Source organism: Haliotis rubra, unplaced genomic scaffold (assembly GCF_003918875.1).
Source record: "Haliotis rubra isolate DU_JTF1 unplaced genomic scaffold, ASM391887v1 Scf10, whole genome shotgun sequence".
Lineage (NCBI taxonomy): Eukaryota > Metazoa > Mollusca > Gastropoda > Lepetellida > Haliotidae > Haliotis > Haliotis rubra.
Window position 1 is genome coordinate 4708236 of NW_025764892.1, and position 21344 is coordinate 4729579.

A 21344-nucleotide genomic window follows, 5' to 3' on the forward strand; every position below is an offset into this window, starting at 1 on the left:
GATGTGCAGTAGTGTTTGAATTTTTAAATGTTTGGTATTGTGAAGGTCTCATATTCCTGTTTTGGGTTGAAGTAGATGGTCACCGTAACATCGCTCACCACAGTTGTGCTCATCGCCGCCGTCTTTGCAGTCCCTTTCTCCGTCGCACCACCAGTCAGCAGGGATACATGCGGTATGTGACGCACAGTACAGGTAATCCGGTGGGCACGTTATGTCACCTTCAACACCAAGGACCTTACATTGAAGATCATGTCTCTACTGAGTAATCAATTTGTAGTCATTCTTAAACAATGGAATTAAATTGAAAGTTTCCGCAAGTGCTACCAACGTGTGCTTTTCATTACTTTTTCACAAATTGCAAAGGATATGTATTGTACATCTATGCTCATGGAAGGGAACACATGAAAGTACAAGTGTTCCAGAATTTCACCCACAGTGCTTGTACTTGTACTTTCAAGTGTTCCCTTATTCGTTTCCATGAGTATATAATGCACATCATAGTCACACACTGATTGATTATATACAGTCACAAAACAATTCAATAGCAATCTGATGAGTTGTGTTTACAGTATTTTAAGTTACTTTATTAATTGGCAATGAATAGAGATATCTGAAACAATTCAACGCTCCTTTTTGGCAAATGAAAAATATTGTGCCAAAAAAATTTTGAGCACGAAACACGAGGAAGGGAGTTGTGTTCCTACCACAGTTGATCTCGTCACTGCCATCCACACAGTCCTTGTCGAAGTCGCAGCGCCAGTGGTTGGGGACACACTGATCGTCACACTCGAACTCCGCCCCCTCTCTACACACACCTGCAAATACCAGGTAGTACAGCATACTGTCCCAATACTCACACCCGGATGTATATAATAGGTAGTTCAACATATTGTCCCAATACTCACACCCGGATGTATATAATAGGTAGTTCAACATATTGTCCCAATATTCACACCTGGATGTATATAATAGGTAGTTCAACATATTGTCCCAATACTCACACCTGGATGCAAATAACAGGTAGTGCAGCATATTGTCCCAATACTCACACCTGGATGTATATAATAGGTATATAATAGGTAGTTCAACATATTGTCCCAATATTCACACCTGGATGTATATAATAGGTAGTTCAACATATTGTCCCAATACTCACACCTGGATGCAAATAACAGGTATGCAGCATATTGTCCCAATAACAGGTGTAGTGCAGCATATTGTCCCAATATTCACACCTGGATGTATATAATAGGTAGTTCAACATATTGTCCCAATACTCACACCTGGATGCAAATAACAGGTAGTGCAGCATATTGTCCCAATACTCACACATGGATTCATATAACAGGTAGTTCAACATATTGTCCCAATACTCACACCTGGATGTATATAATAGGTAGTTCAACATATTGTCCCAATACTCACACCTGGATGCAAATAACAGGTAGTGCAGCATATTGTCCCAATACTCACACCTGGGTGTATATAATCAATACTCACACCTGGATGTATATAATAGGTAGTTCAACATATTGTCCCAATACTCACACCTGGATGCAAATAACAGGTAGTGCAGCATATTGTCCCAATGCTCACACATGGATTCATAAAACAGGTAGTTCAACATATTGTCCCAATACTCATACCTGGTTGCGTATGACAGGTAGTACAACATATTTTCCCAATACTAACACCTGGATGCAAAAAACAGGTAGTACAAAATATTGTCACAATACACACATCTGGATGCGTATGACAGGTAGTACAGTATATATTGTCCCAACACTCACACCTGCAAATAAAAGGTAGTACAACATATTGTCCCTGGATGCGTATGACAGGTAGTACAACATATTGTCCCAACGCATACATATATACCTGGATGCAAAAACAGGTAGTACAACATATTGTCCCAATACTCACACCTGGATGCATAGAACAGTTAACACTATATTGTCCCAATACACAAACCTGGATGCGTATGACAGGTAGTACAACATATTGTCTCAATACACACACCTGGATGCGTTTGATAGGTAGTACAACATATTGTCCCAATACTCACACCTGGATGCATAGAACAGTAAACACTATATTGTCCAAATACACACACCTGGATGCGTATGACAGGTAGTACAACATATTGTCCCAATACACACACCTGGATGCGTATGATAGGTAGTACAACATATTGTCCCAATACACACACCTTAATGCGTATGATAGGCAGTACAACATATTGTCCCACTAAACACACATGTATGCGTATGATAGGCAGTTCAACATATTGTCCCAATACACACACTTGTATGCGTATGATAGGTAGTACAACATATTGTCCCAACTCACATCCACACAGATACCTCGATGCATATAACAGGTAGTACAACATATTGTCCTATCATACATACACACACCTGGATGCATATAAGAGATAATAGAACGTATTGGCCTAACATACATACACACACTTGGATGTTTATAACAGGTAGTACAATTATTGTCCCAACACACACATATACCTGGGTGTTTATAACAGGTAATACAACATATTGTCCCAACACACACATATACCTGGATGCATAAAACAGGTAGTACAACATATTGTCCTAACATACTACTTGATTTACTCAAGTCTTTAATGAGCTACTGGTCGACTCAATTTGAGTTGTACTCGCAAGGGCAGGTGCAGACTTCGGAATCTATTACAATCAGAAGGGGAATATTCCAGGGGGACTCATTCAGTCTTTTGCTATTTTTTCTGTCTTTAAATCCGTTGAGCTTTCTGTTCAATAGGGAGGAGGGTTACCATCCTCAACCTCCTAAAGACAGACCCCCAACACCGCTTCCTCATCTCCTTTATATGGATGACATCGAGCTCCTAGTCAAAGGAGATTTGAAAGAACAGGTTCTGATTGTCGAAACCTATTCTATTGATGTTGGCATGACTTTTGGACTCGTCAAATGTAATACTCTTCATTTGAAACGTGGCAAGGTAGTTAATGGTGAATCAGTCAAGTTACAGGGGGGGGGGGGGGGGAGAGAGAGAGAGTTATTGAGCATCTTGTGGTAGATCAGGCCTACACCTATCTTGGAATGTAAGTTCGAGACAAGCTCCAGAATGCCTAGATTCAAGACTAACTTCGGGCTGAGTATAAGTCTCGCTTAATGAAAATCTGGAGCTCAGAGCTAAATGCTCGTAACAAGCTCAATGCTACCATTACCTTTGCTGTGCCAGTCCGCTCCTATTCCTTTGGAGTAGTTGAATGGACTAAACAAGATCTCCAGAGTCTTGACCCAGAAGGATCATGTCTGATAACAGAGCCCACCACCCTCGTTCTTCTCTCAATCGTTTATATATGCCAATCAATTCTGGAGGTCGGGGTTGGATTAATGTGGAGGCTCTTCATGATAGACTTTTATTGTGTACTTGTGCACATATGTATTCATCGGATGATCCTCTGGCGATGCATGTCAAGACTCATGATGAAAGGAAGGAATTCCACAGCTATTTTAAGCGTGCCAAGGTTGTTGGACACAATCTGATTTTGTTGGTGGCGATGTACTGCTGGACAGTACAGCGATGGGAGTAAACCAGGTGAAGTCATTCACCAAGTCTGCCCAGATTCGGTCACATAGCTTTCTGAGAAACCATTGCATCGTGTGTACATGCAGTGTGTGGAACAGAACAGTAATCCAACCGACTCCTTCGCCTGGATGAAGTCGGCTGGTTTTAAATGTGAAACTGAGGGCTTTCTTTTGCTGCCGAAGACCAGTCACTTCCCACTCGCAATCGCCTAAATGTGATTCTAAAAGACAAATATTAACATGAAATGTTGATTGTGCAATGAATTTACAGAGACTGTTAAACACCTTGTCAGTTTATGCGCTTCCTTGGCACAAACAGCATATCTTAAACGACATGATGGCATGGCTCGTTGCTTTTACTACCGCCTCCGCCATGCCTGTGGCTTTGACTCCGAGGTCCATCCATGGTACGACCCTGATCATGTCCAGGGCGTCATGGAAAACAATGCTTTCAAACTTCTGTGGAATAGGCCCATATACAGCCTGAGAAGAATTCCGGCCAACAAACCTGATCTTGTCCTTTTTGAAAAAGCCAATGAATTTATTTATATCATTGAATTTTCTATCCCTTTCGACAGCAATGTGATTGGCAAGATTCAAGAAAAGCATGCTAAGTATGCGGACCTCGCCTTTAAAATGTCTCGTTGCATCCCACGTACACTGTTGTCAGGCTCCCCATTGTTCGGTTTGGTACCTCCTGATCTCTTGGTGCAGATCAGGAGAGTGCCCGGGTTCTCCCGGGATTTTGAAGAGTGGCCGAGTTGGTACTAGTTTTAGATCAAGAGGCAGAGAGTTCCAAAGGGTAGCAGCTGCATGCTGAAGGGCCTGGCACCAAACGATTTTTGTTTATAAGTAGGCATTGACAGGAGAAACTGATCATGGGAGCGGAGAGTTCTGGAAGGAGTGTACAGTGTGATGAGGTCTCGAAGATAGGCAGGTGCCATTTTGTGAATTGCCTGATAAGTGAGTATCAATGTTTTGAATTTAATACGTTCAGGAATGTGAAAGTAATGGAGAGTTTGGAGAATGGGTGATAAGTAACGAGAAGGTTTGCTCCTTGTTATAATACGGGCAGCAATGTTCTGAATCTTTTGTAACTTGTTGATCAACTCGTTAGAAACAATAAACTGTTACAATAATCGATATACATGTACATACACACACCTGAATGCATATAACAGGTAGTACAACATTTTGTATCTGTACCTTTGCCGTACATAGAATGGAAATTATGTGATTCTATTATTCTACCCATTCACGATCATAGTTTGTCCTCATGTAGGACTCCTACGACGGTATATAGCAAAGGATCAATCCCAGGTCACTCACGTAACCTGTTCAGACAATTGACTTCAGCCAAGAATCCTAACACCTAAGTGCTGACAAGTTAGTGCTTCCCAACAACAATATCAACTACAGGCATGGGTAATTTTTGGCCCAACTTCACTTAGCACAGCTTGACGAATGTGCGTCCGACTTACGTAACTATATAGGCGCATCGTTATGTGCATTGTGTTCGACATAATGGTCACAACGTGAAACACGTTGTTACACCGTTGTCGAGCTAGACGTACTAGACTGTGTTTACGTCAATATAGGCTGCTCATAGTTGTGAATTTTTATGACTAAACTTATTTTTATAGATACATATACGTATACCACGTGTATTTGTATGTGAATTCTTCGATGCTTTGAAAATGTTTTATGTTTCATCAAGTAAAGGTTTATTCAAGGAAACGTGGAAATCAGCTTGAAGAACTGTGGTGTCCATATATAACAGCTGTTTTTTTTCTTTCTGCACGCACTTCTTTTAAACTGAGTTAAACCGTTTCAGCGGTACATTAAAACTTCGTCAGACCGGACAAGCAAATTGCGGAAACCTCGCCTTCGCGACCATCTTGGTGTAAAACGCTGTAATGTTTCTAAACATAAATCCGTAACTTTACTATCTGGGACATTCACTGTAACTCTATTTTCCCGTTTGAACGAGGTTTCAAGGTATTAAAGTGTTATCACGACGGATGGAGATTCGAATGAGGGTCTTCGACGTGTGTGAACCAATGTTGTATCCGCCATACCGCCCCCGTCAGAATGACATGCCAAGATGGCCTTGCGATACTTGTAGACAAATATTCCTTGACATCTCCGATATTTCCGTAAAGCATGATGAACAACCACACAGACTTACATACGTACACACTGTAGCCATGAGCTTGACTTCCGAGGCAAAACGTAAGGATGATGATTGGCGTTGTTTCTCGATTTAGCAACATTTATATAATGTCATTCACATTGTACATTCATCAGGAAGGACTCTTCCTTCCATTGTATCCTGGAGCGGTATTCATATGAGCTTATGCTTGTTTACCAATCCGGTTCATTTCATTGGAAATAAATATGTTTAAATCAAAAGTAAGGATGTACAAACAGTTGTGTGAATTACACTGCAGAGGAAGATTCAGGTCAACACAAGGTCTCCATTACATTGACCTATGTCGGAGTAACATTGTGTACCGGAAGTACTTGAAGTAGAGGTCAGTACAGTGTCAACGTGTCTTGATGTCTCGCTGGATATATACACACTGACTCAATGGTTTAAAAGCTAATGTAGCGAGTTCACTACTCAAATAACCTACTCAGATGTATAACATATTCTAAAATATATTTTGGTAAGTATTAAAAGATGAATAATTATGATAATTCTCATTCCGTACAATGCTAGACTACAACTGTATATTATACAAACACTATAGTGGAGAACGTAATGACAGAGTAAACGGCTGAATGAAATACATTTTAAATTATTAATTGTTTTGTTTTACAATTCCTGTTTAATGTTTAATCGATGATTTACAGATCAAAGGCAACATGCAAACACCGACCGTTTGTCACAGATTCATGAAAACGTGATTACCTTTTGTGCACAAGACAAGGACGTCGCCAGAATCTACAACTGTTTTTTAAACATGACTTTTCGCATAAAATACCATCATGAACGGCTTAAAACACTACGTTACATGAAGGTTGGAAAAACATAACGGATCGCAAAGCAAGATCATTTCTTAATATATAATATCACACGATTCAATACAAGAGCTTATGTCAATGTAGATTTACTCACGGCTTTCGGACACTCGTAGCAGAAATACTGTCAGCACAAACATCCATCGCATCCAATGCGATTTGTTTGTCATGTTTGTGTGAGTGCTGTAGTCTGTGACAGAAATTTCAGTTTTATATCATCAGTGATGTGGGTATCTGGCTTAACACCATTACTACAACATGTTGGAGCTCGTTCCTATCCAGTTCCGTATCTACTTGGAGCTATTGTGACGTCATCGAGTGCCCGGATGCACCTCGTTTGGAGGGGATAGAACATAGTCAAACTTGCGTGACCAATAACCTGACTGTCAGCGAAATGCTTGGATATATTTCATGCTGTTTTCAATCCGTCTTTATTACCAGTGTTGTTTATAGGTAGAATGACAAGTTGTATATTTATGAAAGGATGTTATGCACACGAGAGAGTAGTAGAGTTTATAAGTGGATATGTCCGATAGGGACAAAGAACAAATATGACGTTGAAATAATCATAAGGTTTCAAATACCTTCGGTCTAATGGGTGACAAGATATTGATAAGTATCATTTTCAGTTTGACATCATCGTTACTTATACATTGTCAGGGATGGGGAGGGGAGTGGCGGGGAGGGGGTATGCGTAGCTTAGCGGTCAAAACGTTAGCTCGGCAAGACGAAAATCCGGGTTCGAATCCCACATGGGTGTATTATGTGAAACCCATTCCTAGCATTCCCCGGTGAACTACTCATGGACCGCCTCCGTGGTGTAGTGGTTAGAGCGTCCTCCCGGAGAGAGCGGAAGATCGCGGGTTCGATCCCCGACCGCTTCATACCAAAAGACGTTAAAATATGGTACTTCTTGGTCCCTGTCTGGCGCTCGGCATTAATGGGTACAACAAGGACTGGTCGGCTCGGAGTCAGTATAATGTGTCTGTGTGGGGTATTCATGCTTCACTGCGGCATGGTATCTCAGTGGGCAAGCACTTTAAAACCAGCTTAAAAGTTGTTTAACAAACGACCATAGTTTCAAATCACTAGTATTGGTTTGTATTACAAGGAGGTATGCACATTAAATGAAACACCGAGAAAAAGTAGGGTTGGTCTAAGTTAACGCTCATCACGTACTGCACGTGCATTTGTATAACTGTTCCAATTACTGCGTTTACTCCCTTGTAATACAAACCAATAACAGCGATTTGAATCTATGATTGTCTGTTAAACAACTTTTATCCTAGGTTGAATAAAATTCTGAAATTTAAATGTTTAATTGGCAAGGTAAATTTAATGGATTAATGGAGGATTCGCAATGTTAATTTCACTTTATTTGATTTACATTTTTTGTTTAAAGTGAAATTCATCGCTACGTTATCACTGCAAACAGACTATAGGCTGCCGTCTTGTAGCTGAATAGTCACTGTCCGTGAATTGGTTATCAACAACCCACGCTTATCGTAAGAGACGACTGACGAAATCAGGTGGTCAGGCTCGCTGACTTGGTTGACACATGCCATCCTGCCCAATATTGCGTAGATTGATGCTCATGATGTCTGTCATTGGATTTCTGGACTGGATCATTTACAGACCGCCGTCATATAGCTGGAATATTGCTGAGTGAGCGTTATCCATCAAATAAACAACACAAAGAAGCTTATTGGAAATCCCCAATACCGTTTCTTAACATCAGTCATACATTAACATTGATACACAGTCACACAAATCACACTTCTATTTAGAGTGAGGACATGCAAGCTATCGGTTGTTGTCATCGTAATCACAACAGGGTGATATTTTATATACAGAAATAACAAAAACTATGAATAATAAGGTACTGTATTTGTTTACTGACAATTGTTGAAACAAAAAGTATATTCGACGCCAAAAATCAGCATTTTAATAACAGTTCTTTCATACAAGGACCTGGTTGCCGTTTCTGGTGTCGTCAACTGCAAAAGGAAAACATGGTTGAGTAACTACTGACTGAGTAAACCCCGATATGCTGCAGATATTTTAACAAAGTCATCCCCACGCTTACTCCCCTAAGGGCCATGAATGGGCCACGTATGTTCAAATCGTGGAAATTGTGGGGCAGCCTATAGTCTGTTTGCAGTGAAAACGTACCGATGAATTTCACTTTAAACAAAAAAGTAATTTAATCAAATAAAGTGAAATTAACATTGCGAATCCTCATAATTTTACCTTGCCAATTAATAGAACAGGTATATATGGATGACAACTTCTTTTATTCTAGAGCACGACGTTTCGATACAGCTTCAGTTATCATTCAAGTAGTTGTCATCCATATATACTGGTTCTATCTGACTTCCAACTTCTAAAATGCCACTCAAAGTTTAAAGTTTAAATTTCAGAATATTATTCAACTAAGGATAAAAGTTGTTTAACAGACGATCATAGATTCAAATCGCTATTATTGGTTTGTATTACAAGGGAGTAAACGCAGTAATTGGAACAGTGGAACAAATGCACGTGCAGTACGTAATGAGCGTTAACTTAATTAGACCAACCCTACTTGTTCTCGGTGTTTCATTTAATGTGCATACCCCCATGTAATGCAAACCAATAATAGCGATTTGAAACTATGATCGTTTGTTAAACAACTTTTATCCTAAGTTGAATAAAATTCAGAGATTTAAATGTTCAATTGGCAAGGTAAAATCATGAGGATTCGCACTTCTAATTTCACTTTATTTGATTTACGTTTTTGTTTAAAGTGAAATTCATCGGTACGTTTTCACTGCAAACAGACTACAGTGGTTAAAACTTTCGCTTGTCTCGCCGAAGACCCAAGTTCGATTCCCCACATGGGTACAAAGTGTGAAACCCATTTCTGATGTGCCCCGTCGTTATATTGCTGGAATATTGCTAAAAGCGCTGTAAAACTAAAGTCACTCACTCTGTTGTTGTGACAGTTCTTTTTTCAGGTCTCTTCAGGTCATTTTAAGTGACACTTTCTTTTGTCCTTCAGTGTATGATTCGGATTTGGAAAATTCAGTTGATATTTAAAATTCATTGCCTAATACTGACCTCCCGGGTCCATTGGTCACGTTGCTGCCAGCGGTGACAACGTCTCTGCCGTCGTGACTATTTAGCTTCACAATCTTGGAAGCCGGGGACACACTGACCATTCGGACACTGCTTCGCACCAGGCTGGCAAGACTTGCCTATAGGGGAGGTAATAGATTGCTTGAAGTAGTCGTAAAATCCAAAACTATAGTAAGGTCCATGGACGTTAAACAGAACAACGGTTGACTGAATATAATATTGCATTCACAAGAAAAACGTCAGTATGAGAATGCTAAATTTATGCATGGTAGCTCAGAGGGGACGTCTCTTTATTGATTTCTTGTTTCAGTTAGCGCTTTATCGCTTTATCGGGGTTGCAATTGAAGGCGATAAAGCGACCACCCCGCTCGGTCACTATTGGTGTATACACAAAAGGAACAGAATATCATTCGGGATAAGCAGTTTGATCATCGTATATAGTGATGCTCGACACGACAGTAGGGTTACAAACTCTAAAGTCATGTTTAAGCTGTGACAAGAGGTGAAGTTGGGTTGAATGTCGCGTTCAAGATTCTTGTTTAAGGACAACCGTTCAAAAGACTCTCAATCTTAAGGCTATAAGATGTTGCCTGCTCAGTCCTCTTTATCTGGGCTGAGGGGCGATGGAGTAGCCTAGTGGTTAAAGCGTTCGTTCTTGACGCGAGTTCGATTCCCTGCATGCATATAGGTATTATGTGTGAAGCCCGTTTCTGGTTTTCCCCGCCGTGATATTGCTGTAATATTGCTAAGAGCGGCGTAAACCTAAACTCACTCGTCTGGGCTGAAAAGCTACGTGTTTTGAATGACATTGTCAAGACACTTACATAAGTATATATCTATAGATGTGCGAATCAACTTACAGGCTCACTTACATTTGTTTATGTTTGACTTTAACGGAGTTTCATTGAATGAACACCCCTACTTTTTTTAGTGATGTGAACAAGAGGCCAACTTCAGGATAACAAGGGAAGCAACTCTTGAATGAACCTGACCTATTGCACACAACTCTTGCAGTTCACTGTTCGGCTAAAATAAAGCCTGGTTTGCACTGATTGCCACCGACAGATGGTTGTATTTATTCAGTGGACTTACACACAGGGAACACACGTCCGTCCATACTTACAGTTGGTTTCGTCGCTGTTATCAGGACAGTGAGGATAGCCGTCGCAGACGGAGCTTTTGCTGATGCAGTAGATGTCGTTACAGCTGAACTCTCCATCTGGACATTGGCTGGACTCTAGATACAGACAATGAATGAGACATATGTGTTTATTCAGTAAGGGGGCCACCGGCCCTTTATACACATACATATCAGAAGGATTCAAGATGTGACATGAAGCGCCATAAAAGTGACGGAATGAACATAGGAGAGGTGAGGTGAAATTTGGTTTTACGTCGTTCTTGAGAATATTTCGCTCATATGACGACGTGCATGCGTGTGTATGTGTATGTGCGGCTGTTTGTACTAGCCCAGACTAATGCTGGTTTTATAGTGCTAGCCCACTGAGATACCATGCCGCAGTGAAGCATGAATACCCCACACAGACACATTATACTGACTCCGAGCCGACCAGTCCTTGTTGTACCCATTAATGCCGAGCGCCAGACAGGGACCAACAAGTACGATATTTTAACGTCTCTTGGCATGACGTGGTCGGGGATAGAACCCGCGACCTTCCGCTATCCGGGCGGACGCTCTTACCACTACACTACGGAGGCAGTGGAATGAACATAGAGGTATAATTGTACAGAGATGTGAACACAAGATCAGCAGGATGCAAAATATTTCATACGTTTTTTCATAGCTAAAAATATATATTAAGCAAGGTTGTTTATAACAATATTATTTTGAGAAGTAAACAGTAGAGCTAGCTTGTTTTCAGAAAGATATACATGATAAAAACGTGGTATGAGAGATGCTCTCAGATCGTCATGGAATGGACATTCAAGGCAAAAATGGTATTCTGATTACAGACAATGAATAATAAGACCACACACACCAGCCATTCTACTACCGCCATGACAGAGACAAACGAAGTAATTTGTTCCTCAAAGATATTCGTCACACAATTTCTACTTGCTGTAAATATATGCAGAAATATAAGGGTTACATAAAAGCAAACCTAGTTATTTCCCAGTCAGAGATCATAGATAATTTTGACCATAGAAGTCGACAAGTTCCATGTTTTTATAACGGTACGGTTAATGCTAAAATGTTCAGCGGAGAATAACTGAACAAGAATTACACTGTAAAATGTCATTTTTATATGTGCATTCATTTTGGACAGTAATTTCTATTATCTAAGTAATAAAGAATGCATATAATACACTAGTGCTCAAAAGAAAGTATACAGTGTGTTTGACCAAATTTGAAAAGAAATTATTTAAAGCTACCGGCTCCAAACGGTCGGTCTTGCTGAACGTAATTCCTCTTGTTCACAAGGAACATATAACCATTTACACATGAGTATCTTCCACCACGAGAAGTAGGAAGAAACTTGTAGTCTAATTGTGCAGTTGCCATAACTGAAGTTCTGGAAATGATTCTTACAGCATGCAAGTATATGTAAGGAATTGAACAACTCACTACTAATGATCTGAGTGGACTATATGTTCATATTATAGATCAAAGTCATTGAGTGAACTCACTCACTGACATGGATTCACTCACACATGTCTTATTTCGTTTCCTGAGTGAACACATTTTACTTTTTGTAGAAAACCAGTGTCTTAATCCTTTAAAACAACAGCGTTGTCACAACATCAAACATCAAATGATTTTTACCTCGACCCAAAGGTCTAACTTACTACTACCATTCAGCTAATGCTAACGAGGTGATGGTGATGCGACTAACTATTCACATCACATTGTATTTATTCATGTCATTCAAGTTGGGTTTTTTTTTATTATTTGAGAAAAATATACGAGTCTGGACCAGATGATTTAGACATTGGCATGCATATGATCCCTGCATGTAGGATACTTAGGGTGATTGGCATCAGCGATCCTGACCGCTCGCTCCTGTTGGTCGCGTCTTACGAAAACCTTATTGAAACGACATTAAGTTTCTTTTCACGTGAATTCAATGCAATATGGCTATCTAACTCAAGTGTTTGTGCATGCAATAAGTTGTATGATACACAGAATCAACATCGCTAGATCCCATCTCAAATTCAGAGAAATAACTATTGCGGTGTTTATGCTTATCTTAAACAGAGCAAGGCATGTATCAAATTAACAAAATTTGTTCCTATTATATTATTCAAATATAACGAAAATAACCATTACTACGAAAAACTGCCAAGGATCACCAATTCTATATTTAATCTGTCATAGCATCGTCTGATCCTTAACCTTTTTGAGTAGTATACACTGGAGTTGCAGTTCGATGTCTTTGTTTCGTTTTTCTTTTTCGCTTATTTTGTAATGTTCAACCTATGATACAATGTTGTTGGGGTTTTATAAACAGAAACTGCAAGCGTTTTTATTCATTAAGGGAATATTTTTTCACATACCACAATCATTCTCATCAGTCCCGTCTAGACAGTCCTGGTAGATGTCGCACTTCCTGGCCTTGTCCACGCAACGACGCCCGTTGTCGCAGGTGATTTCCGAATCGAAACAATCACGCACCGCTGCAAACAATAAATGTAAAGCTGAGACGATGTGTTGGCACCTATTGTCGACTTTATACACAACATGGTGAAATATCACACGGCAGTATGTCGTGATATGGTTTGGACGGGTTGAGTAGCGGGTTTGGATACATTAACATAGGCGGATCCAGAGGGGGTGTGCAGGGGTGCGCCGGGTTTTCGGCGTGACGAGCCAACGCTTTAACCACTAGGCTACCCCACCGCCCCTTGCTCCTATGACGACGTGCATGCGTGTCTATGTGTGGCTGCTTGTACTAGCCGGTTTTATAGTGCTAGCACACTGAGATACCATGCCGCAGTTAAGCATGAAAACCCCACACAGACACATTATACTGACTCCGAGCCAACCAGTCCTTGTTGTACCCATTAATGCCGAGCGCCAGGCAGGGAACAAGTACCATATTTTAACATTTTATACGACGACATTATATCTAATGATTGGCCACTTTATAATACTATTCCCCTTAGATGTACGAAAGATACTAGATTACAATGGTTCCAATACAGACTTTTACGCCTTATCTTGCCAACAAACATTTTTTTAGAAAAGATAGGATATAAAGACACTAGTAATTGTAGTTTTTGCTCCGAAGATATAGAAACAACTATCCACTTATTCTGGTCTTGCAGCAAGGTAAACCATATATGGAAAAAACTTGAGAACTGGCTACATGTTAAAGCACAAATAAAACTCAAAATTGAAAAGAAACATGTAATGCTTGGTTACCCAAAATAAAAACAATGATCCAATAAATATCATCTTAATTCTCTTCAAGGAACTAATTTTTCGAAATAAGTTTAACAACATTATGCCATCTTTTCAAGTTTTTCAACATAAAGTGTTTGAATATTATATGTTAACAAAGTGTTCGTCAATAATTAGTTGTAATATCAATGCTTTCTACACGTTCTGGTCGTCATGCCATGATTTATTCTGCTAAAACTATTTGATTTTTCATCAGGTATACTGGAATATCACTGTTATTTGTCTGTATAAAATATTGAAAAATGTAACAAAATAAAAAACTATAATTTTTTTTTATTTTAACGTCTTTTGGTATGACGCGGTCGGGGATCGAACCCGCGATCTTCCGCTCTCCAGGCAGACGCTTTACCCACACTTCATGACATGTACAGAGACGCGCCTCAATGAAAGATGATATCACTCACTGCAATGTTGTTCGTCCGTTCCATCTTCGCAGTTGGGGTTACCGTCGCACGTGTAAACCGTGCTGATGCACTGTCCGTCCCCGCACTGGAACTGTCGGGAGGTGCACGCAATGGCCCCTGCAGGTACAGATCAGTACACGACATAGTGCAGACAAATATTGATGTGTTATGTTACAAAATTAATATCTCTGTGTGTGTGTGTGTGTGTGTGTGTGTGTGTGTGTGTGTGTGTGTGTGTGTGTGTGTGTGTGTGTGTGTGTGTGTGTGTGTGTGTGTGTGTGTGTGTGTGTGTGTGTGTGTGTGTAGTGAATATAGTGTAAACATATTTTATTCAAAATAAATTGAACTAGGATTGGTAAACAAGCCGTAATGGCTTATTTGAATACCTCTCCATTTCAATGATACATGAATAAAACAAATATTAAATAATATGATAGGAAAGCAAGCAACCTGCGTATTAAACATTATTAATCATTTATCAAACCTATGCGATTTTATTATAAAAGTATGGACAGATTGTAGTATGAAAGAATTTACAAGTACATTTTTGTTTGGATTACCATTTAGGACAGAATTTAAATTATATCCATGTTCGTAAAAATACATGCGATGTCTGATGTTAGAATAATTAGGACAAGTAAAGAAGTAATGTAAAGTATCCTCATAGGAGTGACCACAGGAACAGAATGGATCAACTGAAATGTGCCGTTCAAACATGTGCGCTTTCAAATTACTGCACCCAAGTCTGAGGCGTGAGCTGAGGCGTGAGTGGATAACTTGGCAGAAACGTGTACCAAAGTTTTTATCAAATATATTAATATTGGGTGGTTTTGATGATTGGAATGCATTTTTGAATTGGCCTACGGTTTCAATATCGTACATATTCTCAGGCAAATCATTCCATTGTCGTATTGTACCAGGTGAAAACGAGTTGCTATACAAATCACCACGACACCTTATAGTTTGAATGTCATTACTGTTTCTTAATCTATGGTCACTTAACTGTGATACTTTTTCGGGCAGTAGATCAGTTAAATAAACTGGTGTCATATGATGAACCATTTTGTAAATTAATGATAACTTGCTAATTTGTCTACGGTCAACTAGGGGCATAGAGTTAGTTTCCTTATATATTAAATCATGACTTGTTCCTCTAACTGCCCCGCAAATCGTCCGCAGTGCGTCTAAATGTAGATTTTCGACAAGTTTTTCTTGTTCTTTAGTACAGTTATCCCAAAGGTGCGAACAGTAATCGAACGTTGGTAATATATATGACTTGTACATTTGCTCTAATGATTTTCTAGATAATCTATATTTAAAACTACGTAGACAATTTACCAATGGACGAACCTTTTTAACGTAGTGAATATTAAATTAGTATGTCAGCTGTATGACATCAGTATGTATTCAGTATTCAATCTGTATGTCACTTACAAGTATGAAATGTTTATGATATGTGTATTAGATCTGTATGTCACTTGTATGAAATGGGTTAATACGACTATTAACCTTCTAGCGCCTCACAGGCAGGTTGGATTATCCTGGGTAAAAATGTCCAATCTTGTTCTATACGTCTGTCTTGTTAGTCTGTCTCACAGTCCCTGAACCACATTATTTTCCTTACTGCCTAGCCCTCCCTGCAATGCTAAAGCCCTAAAAGATCTCTGGTCTAACTGGGGCTCCTTTTCAATTTATAAGGGTTTGTTTGTTACTATGAAAATTATAATTAATATATTCAGAGACTTACCGTTAGTCAAGATTCGAGCATGCCCTTGCGGAGTTCAGCGCTATACAAGTGGTCTATAGTCATATAAATGAAAATTAATTCATGACTTAAAGAACTAATAATAACTTAATTGATTGAAGCACATCTATATGGAATGGCGCTATATAAGTGGACTATTATTATTATTATGTTTCACAGATTAAAGATAGTATGCAGCAGAGAGGGTTCGGCTGATCCTGGCATTATTATTTTTAATTATTATTATTATTATATGAACAAAAGGACACTGGTCCCTTAACTTCATTCAGCTCGGTGGTGATCCGAGGTCTTGGGTGAGTGAGTGAGTTTTAGAGAGTGAGTGAGTTTTACCTTTATGGCGGCGGTCTGTAAATAATTGAGTATGGACGAGCCAATCCAGTGATCAACAGCATGAGCATCGACCTCCGCAATTGGGAACCGATGACATGTGTCAACCAAGTCAGCGAGCCTGACCACCAGATGCCGTTAGTGGCCTTTTACGACAAGCATGGGTTACTGAAGATCAATATTCTAACCTGGACCTTCACGGGTCTGAGGTCTTGAGACAGGAAAGGACATGCATGTAGATACGGATCTGGTGGAGCTACCAGCACTGACTGAACATTCATGACAGGTGAGATGTATATGTGAGAGAGTATACCGAGATCTAATCTGGATATGGAATGTGACACCTCCCTGGATAGATGTACGTTTCAGGTCAGTCTATATACACCGCCGTGTGATTGTGGGGACGATTAATCAGTGAGTAACGCTGTATTGCAGTAATGTTATGCTGTGTCATGTCATTGTGGGAACAACGTGTCGAGAGACGAATGTCGTGGAAAACTTTCCACTTCAATGAGTGAGTGACTGAATTCAGGGTTTTCACCGCTTTGGGCAATATTCCACCTATACCTCGGTGGGAGACACCAGATATGGGCTTCACACATTGTACTCATGTAGGAACTCGAACCCGGGCCTTCGGCGTGACGAGCAAACGCTTTAACCACTAGGCACAGGCAAACTGTAGCGCAAATAGGGCTGCGCAACAGAGAAAACTATGTAAGTCTTTCTATACACTAGCGAAGCGAGCAAAGGTTGGCAACGTACTTCCCTCGCTTCGGTTCGAAAAATATTTTTAATATCAAAATTAATTATCGCCACCATCAAAGGTACACACCCATTTCCTCACAGGGTTGTGCTCTCAGATTTCCAACTTCATATTTAATCATTACTCATGTAAAATAGATTTCATTCAACATTATAAGCGCCACTCGTGGCATATCAAATAGTTCTTCGCATCCATTACCCATTGCCAGCTTCCGGGGCACAAAAACACCATTTAGCCAACGCCCCATTTCTGTGTTTAAATGGTGGGCAGGGTGGGTGGTTTTGTCCCCAAAACCAAAAATAGCGGAACCCATTGGCATGATCGAAATGACTGAATTCAGTCAGAAGAATTTTACAAGCACCCCTGATCTGTGGGTGCATCTGTGTTCTCTGAAACACTATGGCAAACGTATGCCATCTACATTTATACATTACAATACCTATTCGTGATCAGTCAGATATACCTTACTATCACTAACAAACGTCGGGGCGGTGGCGTAGCTTAGTGGTTCGATCGTCACGAAGAACACCCGGGTTCGATTCCCCACATGAGTACAATGTGAAAAGCCCATTTCTGGTGTCCCCCGCCATGATTTGATCCTGGAATACCGCTACAAGCGGCGTAAAAACTCACTCACTCCACTCACTCACTCACTCACTCAGTCACTCACTCACTCACTCACTCACTCACTCACTCACTCACTCACTCACTCACTCACTCACTCACTCACTCACTCACTCACTCACTCACTCACTCACTCACTCACTCACTCACTCACTCACTCACTCACTCACTCACTCACTCACTCACTCACTCACTCACTCACTCACTCACTCACTCACTCACTCACTCACTCACTCACTCACTCACTCACTCACTCACTCACTCACTCACTCACTCACTCACTCACTCACTCACTGTCAGTAGCTGTCCTTACCACATCCAACTTCATCCGTTTCATCCAGGCAGTCGACCTGTCCGTCACACTGCCACTGACCAGGGGCACACTCGCCGTCACATTCGAACTCCCCACCACCGCAGTCCACTGAAACAGAGACAATCCTTATTTACAAACTTTCTGAATAACAACTTCTTTGATTTCGTGAGTGCAACGTTTCGATACTGAATCAGCGGAACAAGGATCTGAATTGAAACGTCGCACTCACGAAATCAAAGAAGTTGTTATCCATGAAGTTTGTCAATTCTCAAGAGAATATCCTTGTTTGCCATGTAGGATCCGGTTGGAATCCGAAAATTATAGAAACCTAATGTGATATATTTCCTTGTATGAAGTGTAACTCATCCGTCTCCTACTCTTTGATAGTGTATTGAAGCAATCGTGTTCAAACAGATATTAAATAAAAACGGCACAAACATTCTGAAATCATGGTAAGAAATCTGAACCATCGCCCATTGTATGATTCAAACTATAACGCATGTGTGTATGATAACCATCAAACCGTGAACCGCGGCCACGTGAACGTGTATTCATTATATATAATATAATGTCCGCATTTATTTCTGTTCCCATTTAAGACGTGAAATAATACAGAGTTTTTTTATCTCACATTTCCCGTGAAAATCGATGCCCTGATGTGATAAAAAAAGCATGCTCTTACACGTGCACAGGTCAGCAAACCCAAAATGATTTCGTCACATATTCTTCATCTTTTTTTCATGTACCTATATTAAAACATTTTTTCCGAAGCAAAGCAAATCGACCTACATCATATATTATTTCAAAGACTTTACCGGGGAATTTAAATTTTAAAAATTCACAATTACTGAAAAGAGTTTTGGATGATTTTAATTTTCGTACGTCCGCTCTACCGGTTGAGTTTGGACATGTGAAACAGATAAAAAGTACAGCTGGCCTAATTCATTCTCCTCATAACTTTACCTTGCCACTTGAACATTAAAATTATGCATATTAAATGAAACCCCGAGAACAAGAAGGGTTGCTTTCTACGGTAGTCTAAGTTAACGCTCATCGCGCACCTCACGTGCATGTGTTTCACTGTTCCAACTGCTGCGCTTACCCACTTGTAATACAAACCAATAATAGCGATTTGAAACCATGATCGTTCGTTAAACAACTTTTATCCTAAGTTGAATACAATTCTGAGATTTAAATGTTGTTCAATTAGCAAGGTAAAATTATGAGGATTCACAATCTTAATTTCACTTTAATTCATTTGCTTTTTTGTTTAAAGTGAAATTCATCGGTGCGTTTTCACTGCAAACAGCCTATAGTAAACATTGATGCAGTGAATAGCTAACGAAAAACATTCACCCACTTATGATGATGGCTGACAATGACAAACAAGAAATGTTTATTCATGAATACACAGTGCCATTTAGCATATGTTAAATCTATATACAAGAAATGTTTATTCATGAATACACAGTGCCATTTAGAAATATAGCAAATAATAACATCACAGATACGAGTGTCTTGGATGTATTGTATACCAGAAGTCTGCAGTGTTTCGGTGAATATGTTCAGCCTTTGATAATGTTTATAAGAATGTTTATCTCAAATCCAAGTTTCAAAAGTTTTCTTGATTTCAGTCTTTAGTTTACTGGCAGATAATCGGGGTATGCGACAGAAATTTTAGTCAGGACTAAACTCCAGTTTCCGAGGACCAATTGGTCGGAAGCGATTCAAGTTGAGATTAAGTGTTGAACTGCGCTGTTTCAAAACAATACATGTCATGATCATTTGGAATTTAATATCTGTTCTAGTGTCAATACAAGGTATGCAGCTATCCATGTTGTTTTTTCTCAAAACCCCACTAAAATATCGTAAATTACTTATCTATGAATAAAGTTTTTTTTATAATGTTTATATTCATTTTAACAAGTATGATATACTCATGGAAATTAATAAGGGAAAACATGAAAATACTAGTGTTCCTTTATTTATTTCCAAATTTTCACCCACAGTGCAATATGAAGCATGGCAAGAAACCCAGAAAAGAGTACAGGAACACTTGCACTTTCGTGTGTTCCTTTATTCGTTTCCATGAGTATATATATTTGTACGTATGTATACATTTTGTACTTATCACAAAATATCAGGAAAGCGTGTTCACACTTAGAAACTCAGGTTTCAAACTGTAGTAATACTTACATGACGTCACAGCATCAAATACTGCAGCCATGGCCAGTAAATACGCCAAACAAACAGAGATGGAAGCCATGGTATCTTAGTCCTTTCAATCCACTGAAGCAAACTACCAATACTCTCCGATCGCCGAGATTTATCCCCTACCCTACAGCTGTGACGCGAACGAAATAGTCCCCACTTACGGAAATACCACCCATTTAATTACAATACATTTGTATTTAAATGTAGCCATCGACATTGAGATATTCGTTGACATACAGACAAAGTAGGCATTGTACGTTACTGTGATAATAAACATATATAATTCGACTTGTTGTAGTGCTGATTAGGACTATTAGTTGATCTAACAAATAGTCAATTTGTTGGTATTAGTGTCACAATTACGCTCTGTGTTCTGTACTATGAATAATGGTTGTATTTTTCAAGTTATTAGTGAAATCTGTTTCGGCGGATAATCGACTGTGGTTGTTTTCTGGCGTTGAAGACGTTTTTTGTTGTCATGACACAGTATTCAGATGTACATCTATATATCTGGAAAAATATTCTTTGTGGGTATATGTAATGAGTGGGCAAATATGCTTATTTGTGATTATGAGTAGATAATGACACAATCATCTTTACACAAAAGACACCATTTATTACCAGCAGATGGTTCAAACGCTCTTTGTGTTGGCGACAGACACTCCATCTAAATGATTGAATGATAAAAATACAGCCACTTTCAAGCAGAGCTTTGTTTTTCGTGAAGACAGAATATTTGAGGACGTTTTTAACACGAAAGAAAAATATTAATCAAACAAATATAC

The 21344-nt window shown here is 39.5% G+C and overlaps 1 protein-coding gene across 1 annotated transcript in view; it reads right to left on the minus strand.

Moving 5' to 3' along the window:
* The window catches only part of LOC124266150 (low-density lipoprotein receptor-related protein 4-like), a 60284-nt gene extending 39585 nt beyond the window's left edge, over positions 1–20699 (minus strand). The window contains exons 1-9 of the mRNA XM_046700962.1: positions 20542–20699; positions 18346–18453; positions 14554–14670; positions 13243–13362; positions 10850–10963; positions 9780–9845; positions 6710–6826; positions 705–815; positions 99–218 (exon numbers count right to left, since the gene is read on the minus strand). Of these exons, the coding sequence (XP_046556918.1) occupies positions 99–218; positions 705–815; positions 6710–6826; positions 9780–9845; positions 10850–10963; positions 13243–13362; positions 14554–14670; positions 18346–18453; positions 20542–20611 (943 nt within the window). The 5' untranslated portion in view covers positions 20612–20699. The remainder of the gene's footprint in view (positions 1–98; positions 219–704; positions 816–6709; positions 6827–9779; positions 9846–10849; positions 10964–13242; positions 13363–14553; positions 14671–18345; positions 18454–20541) is intronic.
* Between the last annotated feature and the right edge of the window lie 645 nt (positions 20700–21344).